This window comes from Pyrus communis, chromosome 2, assembly GCF_963583255.1.
Source record: "Pyrus communis chromosome 2, drPyrComm1.1, whole genome shotgun sequence".
Taxonomy (NCBI): domain Eukaryota; kingdom Viridiplantae; phylum Streptophyta; class Magnoliopsida; order Rosales; family Rosaceae; genus Pyrus; species Pyrus communis.
In genome coordinates this window covers 1,896,832-1,918,622 of record NC_084804.1, presented here as the reverse complement: position 1 = coordinate 1,918,622, position 21,791 = coordinate 1,896,832, and the positions used below count along the sequence as shown (strand labels likewise).

Sequence of the window (21,791 nt, the reverse complement as noted above, 5' to 3'; positions counted from 1 at the left end):
AAGTTAGTCTTACGATATTTCGTTTCTAATTAATATAAAATTTCTTAAATCGACTCGTACATTATATGAAGATGAAAGTGATATATTCATATACTTATTTTTTACTTCTCACATATATTTGCTAATTTTTCTATCATTAATCTTCTTTAATTCATTTAATTTAAAGCTAAAAATTAAAAAAAAAAATGTACAAGAAATAAAAATAAGCTATCTTATTTATATTACTAGGTCGAGGATCATTGTGTCCCAAAATCCTTCCCCAACTTGATTAGAAGACTTGTCAAACTTAATGTGAGATTTGTGCTTTCAAAAAATTTCAGTGTGACTTCAATTTGTGATCGGAAGAAAGGGTTTTTTTCAAATGTCATTTCAATTAAATAATAATATATGACGTACAATTAATGTTCTAAATACATTAAAAAAATATGTCGTGTCTTTTATGATGTGAAAATGGCGTGGATAATTGGTTACGTGATGATAAAGGGAGGAAACACGTGTATTGCAAGGAGGCAAATGTTTATGGCTGGCAATGTTGACTCTACTAGGGGCATTTAAGTAAATTCAAAATCAAAGTAAAGGTCGTGATTGATTGCATGCTTCAACTGTAGGGTAACTGTTGAGGATTTTCCGTGACAGTGATTAAAAGCAGACAACCGTTAGAAACGAAAGGAAAAATCAAAGTTACGAAAACACCCCTGTGCAGTATTGGCCAAAGACGGGACCTTTTGTGTCCTTAAGTTGAAAAGACGAGTGAATGATGACTTTCTTTCTCCAATAAATAGAGATGCTAACTGGATAGATCATTTCAGTGACCAAGCAATTAACTTGGATAGAGTTTGCACAAAAACACAACGAGAGTAAAATCCTTAATCCAAATATGTCACAAAATACTATAGATGCAACAAATCTGAATCCGCGTTTTAAGGGATTTCCAATGAGAAAATACAAGTTTTGAGATGGAAAAATCATATTTACATTTCTCATAGTTGTACATGAAGCTATACTCCAATGGGAATGGTAAAAATTTGAGATCCTATTTAATTTTTTTCTCTTTGATTAGTGGGACTCATGTAAAAAAAAAAAAAAAAAAAAAACTAAATTTAGGTTCTTGTTTACATCTTTCCATGAATATGGATAATTTATATTTCGTCATTGGATAATTTTTCAGCAAAGAAAATATATAAAATGTTAATTTCTAAGTATTTTGAGAGACGCCCCTAAAAGCAAAAACTTACTTACCATTATAATTGTTGAGTAATCTGAAATAATTACCTACCGTTATACGATTTAAATTCTAATTATGCAAATAATTATCCAACGTTATGCGTTTTAAAATCTAATTATGTAAAGATACGCGATTGACTTAAAATACAATAATTATAAACTTATAGCATTCCAAATTGGAATAATCCGATAGGTGTATTACAATTGTGTGTTTCTTTTTTGGCATGAAAATGCGTACTAATGTGTTGTGAGTGTAGGATTTGGTGGTGAAATTCTCCGTCTCTCCTCTCTCCTCTCTCCTCTCTCCTCTAGCTCGAAGTCTCGAAGTCTCTCTCAAAGACACTCTCCACCAGTAGCACCCGAAAACCTCGTAAACCCTTTTTCATCCATTTCATTTCTTTACCTTACCTAGTGACGCGAGCGAGCGAGCGAGTTGAGAAATGGCGACTCAGTTCCCGGACGATTTCAAGTGCCCGATTTCCCTCGAAATAATGTCCGACCCTGTTATACTCTCCTCGGGTCACACCTTTGATCGGGCCTCCATCCAACGCTGGCTCGACGCCGGCCACCGTACCTGCCCAATTACCAAACTGCCCCTCCCCGAACACCCTTCCCTCATCCCCAACCACGCCCTCCGCAGCCTGATTTCCACTTATACCCTTCTCTCCCCTGCCAAATTACAACTCCAGTATCACCACCACCACCACCACCACCAATACCATCACCACTGCCAGCAGCGCCACTCCCAGCCCCAAAACCCAATATCGACGCTTACCTCTCCAGCTTCCACCCTCGAGTCCAAGCTCGAATCGCTCGACCAGCTCACTCGCCTCTCCAAGCGCGACGCCGCCTTTCGCGCCAAGCTCACTGAGTCCGGCGCCGTCTCCACCGTCCTCAAGTGCGTCGACTCGGAGGAGCCCCGCCTCCAAGAAAAGGCGCTGACTTTGCTGCTCAATGTCAGCTTGGACGACGATAACAAAGTGGGTCTTGTCGCCGAGGGAGCAATCGCTCGAATCGTGGAGGTGCTCCAAGGTGGGTCCCCCAACAGCCGTGCCGTGGCAGCGACGATGTTGACGAGCTTGGCAGTGGTGGAGGTCAACAAGGCCACAATCGGGGCATACCCGTGTGCAATTCGGGCTCTAGTTTCGCTTCTCGGGGACGGCAAAAGTCGAGAGCAGAAAGAGGCGGCCACGGCGCTTTACACCATCTGTTTGTTTCCGGATAACCGGCGGCGGGCTGTGGAATGTGGGGTGGTGTCGATTTTGATCCGAATTGCTGAATCGGGCCTCGAACGGGCGGTTGAAGTTCTGGGTCTTTTGGCAAAGTGCAAGGAAGGTAGGGAAGAGATGGAGAGGTTTAATGGTTGTGTGGGGATTTTAGTGAGGGTTTTAGAAAATGGGAGCTCCAGGGGAGTTCAGTATGCCCTGCTTACTTTGAATTTGCTTTGTTCTTATAGCGAACAAATGCGTGTGGAAGCGAAAAATGAAGGGGCTTTGGCAATTTGTGTAGGTTTGGTTGAAGATGATAATGAAGGGATTGGAAAAAATGCTTCTAATTTGGTTCAGATTCTCAGTGGGAACCAATCCATGAGGTGAATTGTGAATGGAAGTCCAAGAAATGGTCGATTTTGCGGGTTAGAATGATCAGCGTGAGGGGAGGTGAGTTGCGTTTTTGGTTTATTGTTTCTCCTTCTGTTGGGATATTATTATGTACAAAAGAAAAAGGCTTTAGATTTTTGTTGGGATATCGTTCTTTGTTTCTTGTACATTCTGAATAAGAAAATGTACACAGATGAGATGGATTTCTGTTATTGAAGTTTGTATTATGAAAGTTTTACATTGGTAATCTGAATTGTAAGTTGCCTCAGCTTATAGAATTTTATTGGCTTCCAAGAAATGGATTCCTCTGTCCTATCTTAGATACTTCCGTGCCAGCTCATAGTTTCCGAATACTGTCTACTTATGTATCTTTTGTGCTATGAACTTATAGCTCGAGATTCAGTTTATAGTATGAAATCATATCCAAATGAATAGATTCAACGGTGATTCTCGGATGTGAACCCTAGTGTTTAAAATAGTAAATCAGTCAATCAACAGTTACGTAAGTGTTCGTATGGGATATGAATGATGAATCTCTACTGTTGGATTTTCCATAAATCAATAAATGATTAGGATTGTAGAAAGTTAAGAAAAGTGCGGTCAGTGACATATTTTTAGTAATGACGAGATCAAGAAGGTTGCAAAGGGAAAGTATTTTACAAGTTTTTTCCATGCTACCTTCTTTGGGTATGTATAGGTGGTAGTTGTGGTGATCAGAAACATTTATGTTTCTCATATGTCTTTATGTAAGAATGCTTTCATATTTCCGATCAAAGGCGCTTCTGATTGTTCTGGTGCCTTACTCTGGGGAGCATAAATGGCCGAGAAGTTGTTTCTCTTAAGATGCTTCTCACCTAAGCTCAGTTTCATTTGTGGAGTAACTATTGATATATGATGAAATCCTAGCTTCTTACTAATGCATAAATGAAGAAACTCAAGACTCGGGTCTTTGTATACTTTACGTCTCACATGATCCTTAATTTCTTATAGGTGTTTATTGGATTCTCCTTTCCTAGTTATTTTGTTAGACAAACTTTTAATATCATCAGTTTTTTATTTGGGATTCCTATGCTTATATGGGTAGTCTGTGTCCCAAGGCAGCTCAGCTATGTATCATTAACCACTGCCTTCATATTCATTCTGAAGAATACCACCAGTTGACTTTAATTTTGGTGTGTAGATGACGTAATTTAAAAGCTACCGCATTTTGAATATTAGGAATTCCGTCTGCTGCAGTTTCTTCTAAAGTCGAGGGTATTTCTTGTTAGAAATTTTGTATTTGGTCCTTTTATTGTAATGTAACTGTAGTTTTCTTAATTATTATCCTTTAGGCCTCGTTTGATAGGGAGGACTAACAGAGTTTTCAGGCATAGGCAATGATCTTTCTGTGTTGGCCCCTCGTGCATGTTTCTGATGGCCGCTACTATGTCGGTTTCCTCAAGTTATTCATATCTTTAATGTGAGTCGCTAGCAAGTTAATAAATGTCATTACTTGAACTGTGTTCAGTATTTTTAGGGTATGTTACGAAGGCGCCTCGCATATGTGTCTTCAGCATGAAGTCAGGGATGCTGAAATGGATACATTCCACTGTATTTCGTTCTTCTGCAATACAGTCTGTGGATGAGGAGATAAGCTAACTGAGTTTCCGGCGTTGCTTATGATGTTGGTTTATCTGATACAAGGTGGCATCCCTCGGCCCCTGTTGGTCAGCACCCAGAGCGGCATTCCTTTTCGGGACCTAAACCTGGTAGGCTGTTTAAAGTTTCATTCTTCTAACTTTTTCGTATTCTTTTCCGGATAAATGTTCTTCTTCTTCTTCTTCTGGCATTTGAAGCAACATATATAAAAATAGGAGCTTGTGAAATAATTGAATTCATGGACAGCCGCCTCTATCTCCTTCGCAAAGTTGACCTTGTTTTATATTTGTCCAGGGGCCCTCAATATTTGACGAATGATTTTTTTTTTTTTTTTTTTTCCTTTTTATAAAAAGGGACCAGCTTATGGCTTTGCCACAACAGTCCACCATTTCAAGGGCCGGAAAGACTCAGGTAAGCATTTCAGTCTCCTTTTGATCATCATCGTATGATTCACCAACATCAGGAATCGATAAGTATGGAATTCGTCCCCAACCACTACGTCACGCATGACAGATCTATCTTCTTTGGTGGGGGCAGTCGCTATTGCCGGCCTTCCACTTATCCAAATAAATGTATGTAATGTATGGATTGTGGAATTTGTGCAACTACCTCTTTGTAGGGTTTGTAATTTAGAAGACCACGCGTTGGGCAAAATTTAGTGTGAAGTTGACATTGTATGAAATTAGTACGAGACGACATTATGCGAAATTAATATATGAAATTGATGGGAGATGTCTGTTCGTGTTGGAGATTTACGTATACTGCCTTCTCGTGTTCTTGTTTTGTTTTTGCTTATTTAGTAAAGTGCCATTTATGTGGATTTGAACTTGTGAGTATACATTACGAGGAAAACCTCAAATTTGGGTACAAGTAGAGGTGTATTTCCCCATTAATATCCCTTTCTTCATGTCACGTGACGAGAGAGTTACTGAGGAGGAGACATACCGGTTTACACCACCGTAGAATGTTGCTAATCAAACGATTCAAAATGAAGGATTGCATCATTGAACGCTTGGATCATATCAGTCGTCTGACAATCGCAAAATAGGAAACTCTCTGATTTTGGTCCCAACTAACCCACATTACGATGACAAAAAAACTAATCCACATTACCGAATTATCTCCTGTGGTCGTGACTTGTGAACAGTGAACCCAAGCTTCAAGCAAGCACCAACAAAAGCCAAAACCACAGCCATAATTATGGGGTAGAAGATTCAGGTGGCATTTATGCATTAGAAAGTTGAAATGGAGTTTTTAAATTCAAAAGTATGAGATGAGTCATTGTCTCTCTCTAGTTTTCTTTTCAAGAAGAAGAAAAATTTCGGTAAAACATCCTGATCAGATTGTACTACATGAAGTTGGATAATGCCCAAAGATAATAGGGTCTAATATCCGACCATCCAGCTGATCATATTGTCTTATCTAAAGTTCTCTATACTCTAACAAGCAATGCTCTTCTCTTCTCTTGGATATTATACGATGAAAGGGCCATGTCATTTTGGTTTGGAGTTCAAATTAGGGTGGTGCTATCCACAACCTTACTTTTACCTCTCATGCACCCTCTGTAAATTTTTGCTGTTTAGATTATCTTCAATTCATTCTATCGGACGATCGAAAATTAAGAGACATGTGTACACTCAAATTAAGAATAATGCGTAAACTGTATGAAATTGATGAGGGCATGGAAGGAATCATCAATCATGGAAGATTGGAAATAAGAAGAGAAGCACGCTTAAAGACAAGAGCCATCGATGATGCCCTCTGTTTCTTCAGATGGTTCCCTCTCCATATTCATTCTTCAGAGAGAGAGAGAGAGAGAGAGAGAGAGAGAGAGAGAGAGAGAGAGAGAGAATTTTACAGCAAAGACACTCTCATCATTTAACCTTTGCCACATTTTTCAGGCCAAAATCATTTCGTTTTAAAAAGGATTATAGTTAATTAATTAAGATTAAGCATCCTGCATTCTCATAATTCTATCATGTTGACAATTTGGGGCCACTTATTTCTCGCATCTAATCTTTGATTTGACCATAAATCTTTAAGGTAGTTAACTTTCTTGAGACGTAAGATGATGAAACATTTTTCCTGTCAAAATTTGCGTTTAGGGCATTCAAACACTCCACCGTCATGATATCTGGTTTGACCACATGAAACAAGCATATCGGGGAGAGATTTTTCAGTGTAATCGGAACACATGATGGTACACCACGTGTCACTCTACAAATGATTATGATCACAATAAAAATTTTCTCCATAAACCCTCGTGAAAGGGAGAAACTTGCAAGGTCTTATGTTCTCGAACGACCAGACTAAGGGGATTATCTGACCAACTTATAAAAGAAGGTTACTCTTATATTGAGTTAGTTTTAACATAAATAAATTAGGTGACATCTAAATATAGAGTGGTGATTTTATTTAAGGATAGAGAGACACTCCATCTAATCTAAGTGTTGGATGAAAGAATTTCTCCTGTATGAGCGTGTATACTCCTTTGTTTTATTAGACTGGATGATCTTGTGACAACTAAAGACCCATTTAGTAATTTTATTTTCCATTTTTTTCATTTTTATTTTCTTCTGTCCAACAAAATTTTTTTGAAAACTATATATAGAACACAGGAATCAATGTTAGTGCTTCTTTGCAAGTGCTTTTAATTATAAAAAGCGCTTTTAAAGAAATTATTTTTAAGTTTCAAAAAACACTTCAATTGTATTTTCATGATTCATTTGTATTTTTACTGAAAGTTTATTTACAAAATATTTTTATCAAAAATATTTTTTAATTATTTTAAAAATATTTCCGGACGAGTTATTAATTTATAAAGTTATAATCACAACACGTCATAAAGAAGCCTCCAAACTCTTCTACTCCAGCCCTCCACCAGACATTGCATCATCAATGAGCAAAGCTGAAAGTTGAACAATACATAAAGTACACGCAATTCGATAACGTTCCAAACTATATGGATAACAAGAAGGGAACGAGGAGAGTATTAATTTAGACCAAGATGGTTGGGCGGCTCAGACTTTTTGTAACCTTTGAATCCCGGCAGCTTCTTCTTCTTGTGGGCCGCTCTTCTTCCAATTTGCAAAAGTATTGGTCGCACATTTCGGGAAATATTCATTTTTTTATTTAGAAATTGAAATAGTTAATTACTTGAAATATATTTTTCTTCTTTTTTTTTATTTTTTATTTTACGAGTTTCTGGAGGCATCGACAAAGTCAAATATCCCTAATGGGGATGCGGATACCTCATCGTTTGGCCGTACGCACCTGACTTTTCCTGCAAATTATGTTTAAGCACATTACACTCTATCTTTAAAATAATAACAATACTAATACACCACTAAATTATTTTTAAATTAAGGGTAGAGCTATCCATCTATCTTTTTTTATCTTTCACGTGTGTGTGTATATATATCAATTTTTATCACCTGATCGAATGAATTAAAGATGATGAAAAGAGATAAAGTAACAAATGATGTGTGGAAAGTAGAAAAGAGATGTGTGGATAGCAAATTAACAACATCCTAAATTAATATTCAATCTTACTTAGTTATTACACCCAATAATCAACTATGGGATGGATTTATGCTAGAATTCTTGATATTGTCTAAGTCAAGCCATGTGTTTTGATCAATATGTTTTCAATCTAGAAAAAAAAAATTATTTTGAAAATGAAAATTTGAGTGAAATATATTGATTTTCTATAGTATGAATACAAGTTAAGTATGATGACCTATGCATGACATATGACTTACATCATGAGGATTGTATTTCCATGTGAGTGCATTAAGTATCTATTTATATTGTAGTTGGAACTTGAAATGCGCTATAAGAAAAAAATTGAAGAAAATAAAAAATCAAGCATGTGATACAATAAGGTGGGGAATTGATTTTTGTTACACCTTTTTTCTCTCCCATGCTCAATTTTGTATATTTTTTATCTTTGGAGTGAGCAAATTGAAAAAAAAAAAATCAAGTGACAAAAATAAAATATATATGAATATAAGGAGAAAAAAATGTATACAAAAATCATTTCTGAGGTGTATATTGGAGAATACGAAGAATCTTATGGGGTAGATAAGTATTAAGTATGACATCAACAATACCATATACATTACGTATCAAGAAACACGGATCCACTAATTGATAGAGTAAGCTCTTTACTAACAAAGTCAAATAAATTCCATTTAAAATAAAATAAGGATTTTACTAAATACAAAAATAAAATTAAGGATTAATCCAAGTCTTTGGACTCACAAAGCTTTGGCCTAGGATGCGTTATAAATAGGGGTCCCCCTCCCAATGGTTGGTGCACTCCTGTCAAAGCATCATTCACTCACAAACACCAACGCACGCACAAAACAGAAACAAAGAGAAAGAGAGACTCTTCCATCAATGGCCACCAAAATCTACATTGTGTAAGTTTCTCTCTCCTCTCCTCTCTCTGTCTCTCTGTCTCTCTGCATGTTGGTGCTGAGTGATTCATTAACATGTTTTAGTGCCAAGAGTGGAAGATACTTGGTGTTTCTGGTCCATTTTATGCTTTCTGAGTTTTTTTCATTGACTTGTGTATGAACAAAGATGAAACCTTTTCTGGGTTGATCAGTGTTTTTATTTCCTCCCATATTGTGATTTCTGGGTTTTGTTTATTTCATTAAATTAAATATGTATGGTCTTTGATGAATAAAGGTGAAATCTTTTTTTCTGTGTTGATCAAGTTTGCTTCTTGGGAGGTGATGGATTGAGTTGTTGTGAGTTAAGTAATTAAAAATATTGGCATTTTGATTGAGATGGTTGGTAGGGAATTTGCATTGGTATTTTGTGTTGACTTGCTTTTGGGATGAACATATATTGGAAGATTTAGTTGTAAATGATCACTCCTTAACATCTGCTAAGGTTAATCAATTTAGTGTAAATTAATTTACTTTGGGAGTGCTAATTTGTTTCCTTAATCTTCCTTAGGAAAAGAAAATACAACTTTCTGGAGAATTTCCTCTTGTTTAATCAAAATCAAACTTAAAGCATCCGGGTAGAAAGTATTGCAATTTTTGTATCGTCCCATCGATTTCAGTTTATCATCCAGTTCTAAAAAGATTAGGGGAAATTTATCTGCTCTCAAAGAAAAGTGAGGTTGCGGCTAATGGCCTTAAGTGTCTAGCTTGTATTCTTCTAGGTATTTTTAATGTTTTAAATTTCCAATTATTTGTGTTCTTGCTCCTGGTCTTGAGTGGGGTGAGGGTAGGGGGAGACAAGGCCTGTTTTTCTTCAATTTTCATGATCGATGCATGAAAGTGAACTTTACGCTACCGTGTGTATCGGTCAATAACTAGAAAAGGAGGGATTAGTAATTGGAATAGATTGAAAGACTTGAGGTTTAAAGGATACTGTGCTGATGTACAGTAACAACCGGAAAGTGATTGTGATATCTGACCTACCTTTTGAAATCATAAACCGGGAGAGAGAGAGAGAGAGAGAGAGATGCAAGGCCTCTGCTTTCCTGCTTTCCATGGTCCCAGAATGCATCATTATTATGCATCTTTCTTTCTGTTCATATTGATATGCAATTATGCATATTAGTTCCTTTCAACATATACATTTGCTTCTGAACAGTTTTACATTTCTTCTATTTTACACTCTTGTGAAATGATCGAACACTTAATCATACGGGTGAAGTTTATGGCTCTTTGAAGGTAGTGTAATCATGTTTTGTCATTGGCAAGCTTGGTTCAGAGCTTCGTCTCCCATTGGTCATTGTCCTACCATATTCTTTTGGCCAGTTGAATAAAATCATTTTCTGTTGTAGTACTACAGAACTTTCATTTTACACCACATTCATTCGATTATATCATGTAATGAAAGAATGCGCCAGCAACTTCAAGGGCAAAATCATGTTTTCTTTTTGTTTTCGAAGAAGATTGTTACAATTTAGCACCAAATGTTAACTGCTGTTACAAATTTGAGTTAATTTTAAAATCATGCTCTGCATTTTACAGTTACTATTCTACATACGGACACGTTGCCAAGTTGGCACAAGAGATACTGAAAGGAGCTCAATCTGTCGAAGGAGTAGAGGCCAAACTATGGCAGGTACAAAATTGTCACTCTCTTTCAACGAATCAACATGCTAAATTATCACAGCTACAGAAAACATTTGTTAGCCAGAGTACTATTTTGGGCTACCTTAATTTTGTTCTTAGCAAGTTGTCTCAGGAAATGTTTTTTTTTTTTTTTTTTTTTTTTCTTTTTCTTTTTACCCCTTTGAGAAACATAAACGTTCCTTTCACATTTTGGCAACAAGCAATTGTAGACTTGTAGTTTATCCCAAAGCGGCGCGTTCTTTCAAAATGTCTAGTTTGATCTTTGATGTATAGAAACTAAGGTTCTAGAATACATAGATGTCCAGAATCGCTAGCTTACTTAAACCTCACATTTTGGTTTGCACAGTTTAGAAGTCGGGGAATCATGTAGTTTTGGATAAAGATTAAGCTGACTCGAGTGTGTACTCTTCATGATGATTTGGGGATTTGTCTTTTAAAGGGATATTGATTTCTCCCCTGCAAAATTTCAACGTAATTAACCCGGTTCAATATACTTGGCCCCTTAACAGGTACCAGAAACTCTGCCAGCAGAAATTCTTGCAAAGATGGGTGCACCACCAAAGAGTGAAGTGCCTGTAATTTCACCTGAGCAACTTGCTGAGGCTGATGGGATAATCTTCGGTTTCCCTACCAGATTTGGAATGATGGCTGCACAATTTAAAGCATTTTTTGATGCAACTGGAGGTTTATGGCACAAAGGTGCACTTGCAGGCAAGCCTGCTGGACTTTTCTACTGCACTGGATCTCAAGGTGGTGGACAAGAGACTACCCCGTAAGTTTTCAGCTAACATGAGTATTTCTTTCCGTTAGGTGTCTTGATGTACAAGAATAAAACGAAAAGGGATTTCTTGAACTGTTTCTCGTTCTATAGCTATTGCGCTGCACTTTACTGAAATACTTGCCATGTGATTTTTCTTGACCTGTTTTTGATTTATTTGAAACTGTGCAGCTTGACAGCCATTACTCAGTTTACTCACCATGGAATGATCTTTGTCCCAATCGGATACACGGCCGGAGCTGGCATGTTCGAGATGGAGCAGGTCAAGGGTGGCAGCCCCTATGGTGCAGGAACTTTTGCTGGGGATGGCACAAGACAACCTTCTGATCTAGAACTAGAAATTGCTTGCCACCAGGGAAAGTACTTTGCTGGCATCGCGAAGAAGCTTAAAGGATCTGCCTGATTATGATGATATATTACACAATCGCTGTTTAGCATTTGATACTTGCATTTCTTTTGTTCTTGATTCTGAATCCAGTTTTCAATTTGCATTTTCGTGTTTTCGTAAAGAATAATTTGCTGTGTCGAATGTATTTGTTGTAACAAGTTTTATATCGAATAAACTGTTCCTATTACTGAAGATTAAAGTTTGTATACCTTATACAATGTAAAATTTACTGGAGACTAGGTCTCTTACCAGTTGTTACACCTTTCATTTTAACTTGGATATAGCATTGGCTGTGGGAAGTTTCACATTCGGATATCAAATGAGGCCAATCCTCCCATGTAAAACAGAAGTTATCCCATGAACGCTAAGGTGATGCAACATAGCTTTGAATTTGGTGAGCTATCCAATCCAATACGCAATCATGGCCTAAGCCTCAGCATTCCAAACAACGTAACTTATAACCTTGTAAGCTATCCAATCATATGCACCAAACATGGCCTACGAGCCACAATTATCAAAGGCACGAGTGGCTTCCCATAGTTTCATCATCGTGCACCTTATGTTGCTGAATATCTACATGATGGGTGATTGAGTGTGGTCCATACGATCTTATCACATTCACTTCAGGTCCAGGATATTCTAGTTATGGTCATGGAGTTCATAATACGCAGAAGGCGTTTGTTGTCTCACGTTTACAGGAATTTTTTTTGGTTACATTGGAGGAATCGAATATTGAGCTCAAAGGGTTACTTTCACAGGGCTTTTCATTCTATCTCATGGGATGTTCATCTAAAAGAGTAAATTAGGCACCCACATAAAATGGTGAGCCCATAGCCGATAGCTGCTAACGAGGTATCACTTGGGCTCAAACATAAGTAGATGTATTTCAAATTTTGCTGTGTTTTCTTTAACAACATAATTCTCTAAATTACTCTTAACGTTTAAAACGAAGACTCATGCTGTGTGCCAAAAAGCGAACACACTATTATAACTAGTCTAACTCACGTCTGTGTATTTCAAACTCATAACTCAATTATAAGCTTTATGTAATGATAATGAGGGTTAAAATTTAAGGGTTGGAAGATAAGATTCAATTTTAGAAAGAAATAAGCCTTTCGAAGCTGGAAAACGTCAAGGTGAAGACAAAAATAGAGTTTTACATTGATTAGCCAAAACAAGAAAAAGAAGTATTGATCCATTAAAGTAAAGATTTGTAATTGCCGGAAGTCGTAGATTTTGCTTTATTTATAACAACACAACACAATGATGCCAAGATGCTTTCCTTTTAAGTATTCGTTTTATGTTTCTTCTTTTCAAATAAGTAAACCATAGCAAGGGATTAAGATCCTCTTTAGATCTCACACTCCAGAGCTTACGGACCGAGCAACTTGGAACATTTAAGAGAGAGAGATATTTGAACGTTAGAGAGAGATTGTATGTGAGGTGGGTTAGTAAAATCTACTAATAGAGACTGCAAGATTTAAATTGAACGGTTTAAATTGCTCAATCTGCAGACTCTTGAATGTGAAATCATGATAGGATCTCGATCTAGTAAAAATAATTAAAGAATTCCATTCTTCCATCGAGAGAGAGAGAGAGAGAGAGAGAGAGAGAGAGAGAGAGAGAGAGAGAGAGAGAGGAGCTAGCTATAGCAAATGGTATTGATCCCGATGCTTCAAAGTGTTCGGTATCACACCCTTTCGCCGATCAATTTCACAAGTCACGAAAAGAGTGGGCGCCAAGAGATACCAGTCCCCAACAGATTTTGAACCATTAAAGTACCTTCCTTCTGCTTTCTCTCATGATTAGTCATCTTCGATAGGGATTCTTCAATTTAAGCTTCTTCTTGATTAGGCTCTTTGTTTCAAAATTTGTTCAAAGCAACTTTCAACAAACAATGACTAGTAATATATATACATACATGCATGCATGCATCTTAGAGCATCTCTAAATAAGATGTCATTTTTTTTTTAGTACTTAAGATGTCAAATTTTAAATATAAATCTTAAATTTGACAGCTTATATGGCACTTTGACATTTTTTAGAGTTTTGTTCTCCATCCGATATATCAAATTAAACTATTATAATAAATATTTTAAACAAAAAACAATAATAAAATTAATAAAATACATTTATTAATCAATTAAGAAAATTTGAACCTGTTGTCAATCTTGGCAACAAGGGTGAGGGAATTCATGTCATGCCACATTAGACTTTTCTATAGAAAAATATTGTTGCTGTCTTTTTTTACTGTTAATGTTGATTTGGATATTTTGACATTTAACAAAAAAAAAGCTCTTATATGGTACGGATCTTTTTTGAAGTTATAGCATATATATACAGTGACGAAACCGGGAATTGTTGGGAAGAGGGGCGAACTTAAAAGAGTGTAAGGTTAAAAAAATGGCAACAACCAAATCCTTTTATATAGTATTGTCTTCCATAATTTATCAATACAAACAAATTTCAATTGTTGTCAGCGAGATTTCATGTCATAAAAAATGTCACATAATAGACTCGTAATCAATAAAAGTAAATACATCTCTCTCAATATAAACAATCATGCTATTACTGAATCATTGATCTCCCATTTTGTACACAATGGTGTTTTCACAACATTATGGCAGAAAAAACTCTCTCAACTGAAGCAGTTGCAGCCGGTAACACCGAAACCAATGTAAGAAGCTTGTACGCTATCATATAGCTTTCACACCTCCCGATCTTCACCAACTTCTTTGCAACATCACTAATTCCTCCCGGTCTTAGATTCTTAATCCTAGAGTCAAATATTAGATTCTTAATCCTAGAGTCAAATATACCATATGACTACTAACTAATTAAACCAACAATTCAATTAATCAATACCAATAATCATATGAATTATTCAATATACCAAAATTCAATTCAATTAATCAAGAATCAAGAATTCAATTTTTACCCTAAAAAACAATTTCATTCATCAATAATCATAGGATTCATATCTATAATCAATAATCAGTAATTAATAACTATAGTAGTGTATTACTCTATGATTCTATATTAATTAAACAAAATTTTGTATTAACTAATCAATTAGTGTTCATTATAATATAAATTAAGAAAAAATAAAACACGAAAACCTTTACTTTTTTATTGGTTTTAAAAAGGGAATGGGGGACGTGTGAAGGCAGAGGTAACGGGGACCATCGGTCCCCACTTCAATTATTTTCTTTTAATCGACTAATTGAAACGCACCGTTTGGTTAAGGATTTTTCAGGAAAAAAAAAAGTAAAGTGCAGCAGGAACTCAAAAACTAAAAAGCAGGCCAAACAACCATAACTTCTGACAAAACCAGAGGGACGGAATCACCGTTCTTAGGCTTAATTTCCAACAAGAGGAGGGGGCGAACGCCCCTCTTTATCTCTATGGAGTTAACGAATATAATTCGTGTTTACTGGACAGCACAAGTTTGTAAGCTCTATTGACTATAGTTGGTCAGGAGTTTTGTACATATTAGGTTAATATTTGATATTATCAAATATGTCGTTTAGATTGCAAATGATGAGCCATAATTCTGAAAGTAACAGCACATATATAGTGTTACATCTGCACTGTTCGTGTTGGGAAAAGTGTGGAAAACTTTAACCCCATGCAGCCATGCTATGACAAAAGTTCCAATACATGAACAAACACCCAAAAATAAAAAATAAAAAATAAAAAAAAATGAATAATTCAATCAAAGGGAGCTGCTGGTTCGAGTTGCCACCAAGGATATAATTAATATTACATCTACTAATTAATAAAATCTTCTTTGTCAACAAAAAGATGGTGAAAAGACAAATTAGTCTTCTATTACACAAAAAAAAAATTATGGGCAATAATGTAATTTCACAGGTCTAAATTTTACTGTTTTTTATTGAAGCCTCACTTACTGATGATGTTAAAATATCTCCAATATTAAAAATAAAAAATAAAAAACCCAAAAAAAAAAAAAAATCTCCCACTCCCCCACGTTCTCTCTCTCTCCCTCTCTCCCTCTCTCCCTCTCTCCTTCTCATTTTCTACAAAAATGTGTTCATACACACAAGTGTGTAGGTAAATGCTAGTGTAGATTATGGAATCGTAGAAGTTAAAAGATAATCAACATTTTTTTCAAAAAAAAAAAATAATAATAATCAACACTAGAGGATAACGTTATTTTACCAAACATACGTTTATATTGCCAAGCAAATAATTGATGATTCAGATTCACAACCTAATCAACACATAATGTGTTTCTTCACAAACATGCATACATGCATGTATGAGGTGTTACGCTACATATAATATAAGAAAATTAACTGAAATAATTATTTTACAAATTTTAATTGATAAACTCATCAAAATCAAATATTGATGACTTATAGATCATATTGATGATATATGGATTAAGTACAAACATCATATCTATCAAAATATTAAAAACATATAGGTCAAATACGAAAAAACAAACTGATTATGCCAACTATTAAAATTTATAAATTCATCATTTCAACTAATTTTTCTTTACATGTTTAATGGACGAACCTTATAATTGCTTGGCCATTCCATGGGAAGAAATTGAAGGATAAAAACATATATTAATGTTAGGGTTGATTTTCACCCAAAATAAATAAATTGTTAGGGTTGATGTTTTACACGCGCAAATACATGCACTCGCGCATGCACTATCTTTCTATCTTTCTCACTCTCTCTTTCTCATGACTCATGACCAGATTCACCAGAAACCCTAAAAACAGGCACAGTGGGCCGCCCTCTGACTTCCCACTACCACATTCCAAACATATAAATTAAACAAATTGAAAAAGTGAAAACGCCAATCAAATAACCTCCACTCACACATCTTTCCCTCCTGTTCTTACAACAATCAACAATATATACATATATATATATATATATATATATACACACACACATTATATAAATCAATTAACTACAATTCAAATCGCTTTAAATCTATTTAGTTTTCTCTTCTCTGAGATAATGGAAAGGTGGTGGTGCCAACCCTCAACATACATGAACAGGAACAAAAGGCAGCTCTTTACACCCCATCTGCTAAATTCAGCTGTTGTCAACAACTTAATATCCCTAAACCCTAATATAATATCAACTTCCGCTAAATTTAGCACCTGTTCCTGTTCCAAACCCATCTCCTAACTAATAACTTATATTAATTAGTTTTACATAAAAATTGAAATGGTCTATAATATTTAATCGCTTGCTAGCCGTACATCGATCATTAGTCCTGCTAGCAGTTGGCTCAGTATGGACTTTAGTCTGTCGACCCTTACCAATTTGGCTTCTATTATATTATTAGGCCTTGGCTTCCTCAGCTCCTCTTCTGATCACCTGAAAGTTGCTCCAAATGATGGTGTCCAAAAATCAGCTGTGGTCTCATTAGCAACCGGAAATGTGCTTGAAATTGGAACCAAACAGAGTCCTAGGCTTTGTAGATCTTGTTGTGCTCCTTCCGAGGCCTCCTCCATTTTATCAGTACCCTGTTGCTGTTGCATGGGAGCTCCATTTTTCATATATGGAGTACTTAAAACCTGAAATATTACATAAAGAAAAACTTATATATCAGAACTAAGTCCAGACTTGTATAAAGAATTTCATTAGGTCTACCTTCTTTTTGAAGAACAACCCAGAAAACAAATTAATCAATTACTTATTTTGTTTCTGTAGGCAACTAGGGTTTCTTAATTTAACAAGTCTAAACCCGAAAAAAAAAAAATAGAGTTACTAAAAGGAACGTACACTGACTTGATCGTGGAGGAATTTGATGTACTCAATAGCTTCGTGGAGAACAGAAGCTGTATCAGTCTGAAAAAGAAAAACAAAAAGGATTCAAGGTAAGTTTGATGAATTCCTCTATTTAGCAAATTAGTAAAGTGTTTTTTTCTTGAAAAAGTAAAGAAGAAAACAACAAAACTCTACCTTTCCGAAAGGTGAAACCAATTGCTGGAGGGCGGTGATCCGATCCCCAAGCTTCTCTTTCCGAACCTAATCAATAACAAATTAATCAAGCCTTAATTAAAATTTTAAAAATCATTTTGACAAAGAAAAAGCTTGCTAGCTCATCAATCGATGGCTGCTGCCAAAAACTTTTGATTAGATATGTGTGTCGTACCTTAAAAGTCGGTAAGGGTGAAGGTGTTTCAATTCGAGCTCTTTTGAATACAGGTTCACAGGCGCTGCTGCTACTTTTCTTTACAACAGAGGAGCTTGAATCTTGGACATCTCCATTAGTATTGGCCTGAAATTTCGAAATTTCAACATCTAAATTGTTAGTCTCAAACCCTTTTGTCATACATATGGTCATAAACCCTAGCTAGCTAGCTATATGTTGAATAGGTAAACTGTAAGGTTCATTACTTACCTTGGTGGTAAAGTTGTTGGAATTGGGTTTCTTTTCATGAAAAGGTGACAGAGAAGGTGTTGTATACTGTGCTTGTGAAGAGGAAAACAGATCATTACTAGATCGAATAGTATTGTCTTGATTTAAAGCCGCGGGAGCGGGGGCGTTCCAGAAGGGTGTACTAATGTTATTGGAAAAGTGCAAGCTACCGCCACCACCAACACCAGGTTGTAACTGCTTTGGAAGCGCTGAGGGTCTTAGGCAACTGTTTGGAGAGTATCTCGGCGGCCAACAATTACTAGTAGGAGAAGGTGATAATAACGAGCCATTTGAAAACTGATTGTTGTTGAAAACTGATTGTTGGGGTTGGGTTTGAGGTACTGGTTCAGAATCAAATAGAGTTTGCAACATTAAGGCTGAGGAGAAGCCGTAAGAATTAGCAGCTGATGACGATGAGCTTATAGGAAAGCCAGAAGACGATGGTGAACCTAATTGGTCTAAAGAGAAATCTTGATTCATGGGCTTGAAAACATTTATGAGAGAAGATGATTCTTCATCGCCTAGGGCGCCGGTGTTCAACTTGGTGTTCATACCCATATCTTCTTGGAGCATAGAATTATGAAAATTGCTCTCACCTCTTCCACTACCACTGCGACTACAGCAAGATAATTAAGATGATAAAAGTCAGTGATGTTGATATAAAATTCAATTTCCACATAAAGCTAATTAGTACTATATATGAATTCAATTTCCCAATCATTAAAGTTCATATCATATTGATTTTTTTCCCTAAATCAATGAATAGAACTAAGACTAAATAATTAAGGGTTTTCTCATGCATGGATTTCAACTAATTAAGAAAAGTAGCTATTTAGCTAGCAAATGAATTAAACGAACTTACAGGAGCAAAGCTTGGTTGAAATCTGAGGGTGTTGAAGATAACGATGATGAAAGACCAAAACCTATCATTTGCAAGGTGGAATCATGATCAGGCTTTTGAACATCTTGATATTGATCAAAATTAGCAATAGAATTACTATGATCACCACCGTCATGGTCATCAGAAACCGAGTTATTAATCTCACCGCAGGAAGACCTTGTTGCCTTGATGTCCACCATGTCGTTGGGGTAGCCGAAGCCCCCCATATGATCATTAAAACCCACAGAACACGGTGAAGCCGCCAGCACGTGTCTCGATGAACTCCACCATGAGTTGCCGCCACAAATCCTGGCCTGAAACTCCTCCGCCATAGTAGTATTCAGCTCAAAAGTATAACGCTTCGGTCACCTTTGTCCCTTGTTCTTAATTTGCCTCTTGGTTTGAGGTCTCATGAAGTAGAAGTATTGATCATATAAGAGTGAGAGGGAGGGGCTATAACTATACACACACACACACACAATAAGGAAATATGAAATATGGTTATGTGAGCTTTGCAAAGTTGCAATTTATAAAAGTATATATCTCATACGGTTAGGGCCTTAGGGTATAGTAGATGCAAATTATTTTACGGGAATCCGGTTGACATTTTTTTAAGGGAGATGATTGGACAAATGAGAGAGAGCGTTCTGAATCGAATTTTCTTTGCTTTTTCTTTTAGCTTTGAATTTATTGTTATTTATTATATTTTATCCATATGTTTTTTATGCCCTCGTCTCTTGCCTTTCATTTTTTTAGAGTTATTTTATTCTATATTTTATATATTATTTTTGTGTGGAAAATTCTTATGGTGATGCTTGTGAATAAAGGGATGAATGATGATGATGATGATGGGGTTTGATCTGACCACCACCTCACTGTTTTAGACGAATAACTTGCTTCTTTTTAAATGGTCTGTGTTGAAATCAGACGGTTGAATTCAGATCAGGGTCTTAGAATAATAATGGAAAAGTCCAAGCCCTAGTATTAAAATCTCAAGATTAGGACCCATGGGGGGACTACCGGACCACGTATAAATGATTATGGGTTATTAGGTTACGCTTCTATGTTTCGAATTTCTAATCCCACGACATCGCAAGGGGCGAGTGACGTTCAGAGTCTTCATATGCTATTTGATCCTCAACAAATGTAATGTGGCACTTGTAATTTTGCATTTTTATTCGCATCTTCAATGTAGGATGATGAGTAGTTTACGGTTTAACTAAATTCAAAACAAAGTACTTGCTTGACTTGATTATAATCTCCATATAAAAGAGCGTTTAAAATGATGATCAGGGACATCTCAAACTACTTCAAACTAAAGAAGGCTTATTATATTAACATCTCACAAATTGTTGAATAAACTCTACATACTTAATACATCCCATATTTGCTTTTTCAATGAAAAATTATCTTAATACACCCCACATAATTCCCCATAATACCCTCACACCTCACATTCTCAATATACACCTTACATTTTCTACATGCACCCCATATTTTCTATACATCCCATATTTCTCAAATCTTATAAAGCTTTTGATTTGGATAAAAAATGCCGACTGGAATTTTGACAAAATATGCCGCCTAGGATTTAAAGCATATGTGGATTGTTTTCAATTCCACCATTAAAATTAATGTCGTTTGTTTTTAATATTTGGTGGTCATTTTAGATGTTTAATTCTTCATGTAATCCCTGTGATCCCTGAAACATGAATACCAACATAGAAGCTTGAATAACGTAGCAAAAGTAAGATTAAATAATTATCGATGTTGTCAAAATCACTAAAACAATAAAAAAATTTGAAGTCTTACCTCATGTGAAACTTCCGAAACATCGATTTCGTGTTTCATTCGTCAAAAATAATTTTTCTCAATCAACATATTTGTAGTTTCATTGGTTAGGATTTTTTTCAACAATGGAGTGTCGGAGAGATTTTGATAGTTAAATTAGATAAATAATACGTTAAAAGTGATTTGAAATGTATTTAGAATTTTTTTTTTTTAACTTGATAAGGTCAAAATTACCATTGCATAATAGGGTAAATAAGTCATTTAATATTAAATTTTAATATGCGGTGCATTCAACATTTTGTAGGGTGCTAATATAAAAAGGCTTGAAGAAATTGACATATGACAAAGCAAACCTAGCGACTGTAATTTGCGCAGCACACCATATTTGCCTAACGCCTTGTGTAGGAAAATGGTGTGTTGTGTATGCTTATTTTCAAAATAACTTAATATTTTCATGGTATGAAATCTTTAAAATATAGGCTTCCTCCTTTCATCAAATCTTTTTTCCTATTCTAACAAACTTCAAGACCTCTTTTAGTACTGAATATCACTAGGCCAAATGATCATCAGTCTTATCTCTTAAATTTCGATGATAAATTTGTCATTCTAAAGCTATATTAGATAGCCCCAACAATGTTGAATCAGAAGTTTATGTAACCACCAAAAATACCGAATGCAATCATGCATGCTTATCTCACCACAAAGATCAAAGGGGTTAGGATTTTAAGCCAGCAAGTTGGGGACTTTGGGAAGTTACGGGAGAAGAAGGCTAGCTCTATAACACTAGCTACTCAAGAAGGCTAGCTCTACAACACTAGCTACTCTTTAAAGTGTGGTGGTTAATTCAGTAAGCGCAGTTGACTTGACAAATAATCTAGCTGCTGCTCCAATTTTCCACAGTGGGAGTCAGATATTTCTAAATTCGGATCCCTTTGAAAATTTAAGTAAGAAGAGCATCAAATTTGTGGCTGATCA

At 35.8% G+C, this 21,791-nt stretch overlaps 3 protein-coding genes across 4 annotated transcripts; 2 read left to right on the top strand and 1 right to left on the bottom strand.

Moving 5' to 3' along the window:
• Positions 1 to 1,504: 1,504 nt before the first annotated feature.
• Positions 1,505 to 3,689, top strand: LOC137726447 (U-box domain-containing protein 8-like). The gene has a single exon (XM_068465381.1). The coding sequence runs from the start codon at positions 1,665 to 1,667 to the stop codon at positions 2,817 to 2,819; it is 1,155 nt and encodes a 384-aa protein (XP_068321482.1). The 5' UTR covers positions 1,505 to 1,664; the 3' UTR covers positions 2,820 to 3,689.
• Positions 3,690 to 8,729: 5,040 nt separating this feature from the next.
• LOC137725647 (NAD(P)H dehydrogenase (quinone) FQR1-like) lies at positions 8,730 to 12,009 on the top strand. Its single transcript, XM_068464405.1, has 4 exons — positions 8,730 to 8,884; positions 10,460 to 10,553; positions 11,074 to 11,336; positions 11,514 to 12,009. Exons 1-4 carry the CDS (start codon positions 8,769 to 8,771, stop codon positions 11,743 to 11,745), a joined length of 705 nt encoding a protein of 234 aa, XP_068320506.1. The 5' UTR covers positions 8,730 to 8,768; the 3' UTR covers positions 11,746 to 12,009.
• Positions 12,010 to 16,682: 4,673 nt separating this feature from the next.
• Positions 16,683 to 19,534, bottom strand: LOC137726898 (transcription factor bHLH112-like). Of its 2 annotated transcripts, XM_068465851.1 has the most exons (7): positions 19,192 to 19,532; positions 19,008 to 19,068; positions 18,128 to 18,761; positions 17,879 to 18,004; positions 17,686 to 17,751; positions 17,506 to 17,571; positions 16,683 to 17,297 (listed from the first exon to the last, which is right to left on the bottom strand). In XM_068465851.1, the coding sequence occupies exons 1-7, from the start codon at positions 19,355 to 19,357 to the stop codon at positions 17,094 to 17,096; spliced, it is 1,323 nt and encodes a 440-aa protein (XP_068321952.1). In that variant the 5' UTR covers positions 19,358 to 19,532; the 3' UTR covers positions 16,683 to 17,093. The 2 variants fall into 2 exon arrangements, with proteins under 2 accessions (XP_068321952.1, XP_068321951.1); XM_068465850.1 differs by having other exon boundaries at positions 19,008 to 19,534.
• Between the last annotated feature and the right edge of the window lie 2,257 nt (positions 19,535 to 21,791).

What these genes read in the sequence shown, in the direction of transcription:
- LOC137726898 (XM_068465850.1), bottom strand. Translation starts at nt 19,357, where the DNA reads ATGGCGGAGGAGTTTCAGGCCAGGATTTGTGGCGGCAACTCATGGTGG. An exon ending in CACCCTTACCGACTTTTAAG is followed by an intron (nt 17,752 to 17,878) that starts GTACGACACACA and finishes GTTATTGATTAG; the next exon opens with GTTCGGAAAGAGAAGCTTGG. An exon ending in TGGTTTCACCTTTCGGAAAG is followed by an intron (nt 17,572 to 17,685) that starts GTAGAGTTTTGT and finishes TTTCTTTTTCAG; the next exon opens with ACTGATACAGCTTCTGTTCT.
- LOC137726447 (XM_068465381.1), top strand. Translation starts at nt 1,665, where the DNA reads ATGGCGACTCAGTTCCCGGACGATTTCAAGTGCCCGATTTCCCTCGAA.
- LOC137725647 (XM_068464405.1), top strand. Translation starts at nt 8,769, where the DNA reads ATGGTTGGTGCACTCCTGTCAAAGCATCATTCACTCACAAACACCAAC. An exon ending in GCCACCAAAATCTACATTGT is followed by an intron (nt 8,885 to 10,459) that starts GTAAGTTTCTCT and finishes TGCATTTTACAG; the next exon opens with TTACTATTCTACATACGGAC. An exon ending in TAGAGGCCAAACTATGGCAG is followed by an intron (nt 10,554 to 11,073) that starts GTACAAAATTGT and finishes GCCCCTTAACAG; the next exon opens with GTACCAGAAACTCTGCCAGC.